At 50.4% G+C, this 1,259-nt stretch overlaps 1 protein-coding gene across 1 annotated transcript in view; it reads left to right on the top strand.

The window, feature by feature from the left end:
- Positions 1 to 7: 7 nt before the first annotated feature.
- The window catches only part of TNFSF10 (tumor necrosis factor (ligand) superfamily, member 10), a gene marked incomplete at its 5' end in the record, with an annotated part of 7,868 nt that continues 6,616 nt past the window's right edge, over positions 8 to 1,259 (top strand). Inside the window, one exon of the mRNA XM_009333604.1 lies at positions 8 to 112. Coding sequence (XP_009331879.1) covers positions 8 to 112 — 105 coding nt within the window. The remainder of the gene's footprint in view (positions 113 to 1,259) is intronic.

The raw sequence follows: 1,259 nt of genomic DNA, 5'->3' as shown, positions 1-1,259 counted from the left end.
GGCCGGTCCCAGCCCCGGGCAGACCTGCGGGGCCGTGCTTGTCGCCGCCGTGCTCCTGCAGTCCGTCTGCGTGGCCGTCACCTTCCTCTACTTCACCAACGAGCTCAAACAGGTTGGTGGGGGCAGGCAACCGGGGGGACCCCGCTCTCCCCCCTTTCTCTCCCTTTTTTTGGCCAAGAAAAGGAAGGACAGACGGAAACCCGCGCGGCGTTTGTCCTTGCTCTGTGCAGGAGCCGACTGCGGGTTTGCGCTGCGCTGCCGGCGATGCGAGCGGAGCTGCAGGCAGCTTCGAGGTGTGTGTTTGGCAGGAGGGCAGAGCGTCCCCAGCGCTCCCCAGACAAAGAGCTTCGCCGTGCGTGTGCCTGCTCCTTTGTCTGAGCTTTCCTTGGGCCGTGGCTATGCACGCAGGGGGCGGTGTTCAAGGCAAGAACAATTAAAAAGGTTTTGCCTTTATATTTTTTCAAAGGTTACACTTTTTTGCAGAGAAGTAGCAAATGTGCTTTTCATTAGAGCGCCAAACTTGCTATCTCGTCACATTGCGGTGCCCCACCGGCACTGCAGAAACGTTGGTAGCGCTCGGAGGACTGCAACAGCAGCCCCTGTCAACTGGATACTCATGTAGACAACAGGGAAAAAAGACTGAGAAAAGCTGAGGTGCCTTTTAAATGCCTCCTCTAGGAAAATACATAGTTTTAAGACGGTGACTAATCCCAGAGGAACTTCACCCAGACAGCAAACACCACTGAATTCCTCAGAATGACTTGTAAAATACCCATGGTATAGCCTAGATGCTTTGGTCTCCTTGCAGCCACCCTTCAAGCCTGCTAGCTGCTGCTTAACTCTTTCCTCCTCCTGCGAAAGATCATTTGCATTCCAAGCAAATTACATTTATTTTATAGTCCCACAAGCCTTTCGGTGTGTGGTCCTGCTTTTCGCTGACCCCCTAGTACTCAGGGTTTCCCTGAGTGTCTTGCCCAAAATTTACTATCCTGCCATACAGTTGTACCGGTATGCTGCTCTCCCTGGCACTAAGGTAAACCTAACTGCAGGTAAGTGTGCTATAGTTATACAACTTCAGAAAGTATTGCATAAATGTAAAATGTTGTGTTACCTGTGCATTTATTCCACACCAAATTTAATAGGTGGGGTCTTCTGAGATGCCAAAGCCCTCTGTGAGGCAAATGTTAAAGGGTATACAGTATTCTACAATATAAGCCAATGCTCATATTTTGGAAATGTATAAAACAGATTTTCCTGCT

This window comes from Pygoscelis adeliae, unplaced genomic scaffold, assembly GCF_000699105.1.
Source record: "Pygoscelis adeliae isolate BGI_AS28 unplaced genomic scaffold, ASM69910v1 Scaffold220, whole genome shotgun sequence".
Lineage (NCBI taxonomy): Eukaryota > Metazoa > Chordata > Aves > Sphenisciformes > Spheniscidae > Pygoscelis > Pygoscelis adeliae.
This window is presented reverse-complemented; position numbering and strand designations above follow the sequence as displayed.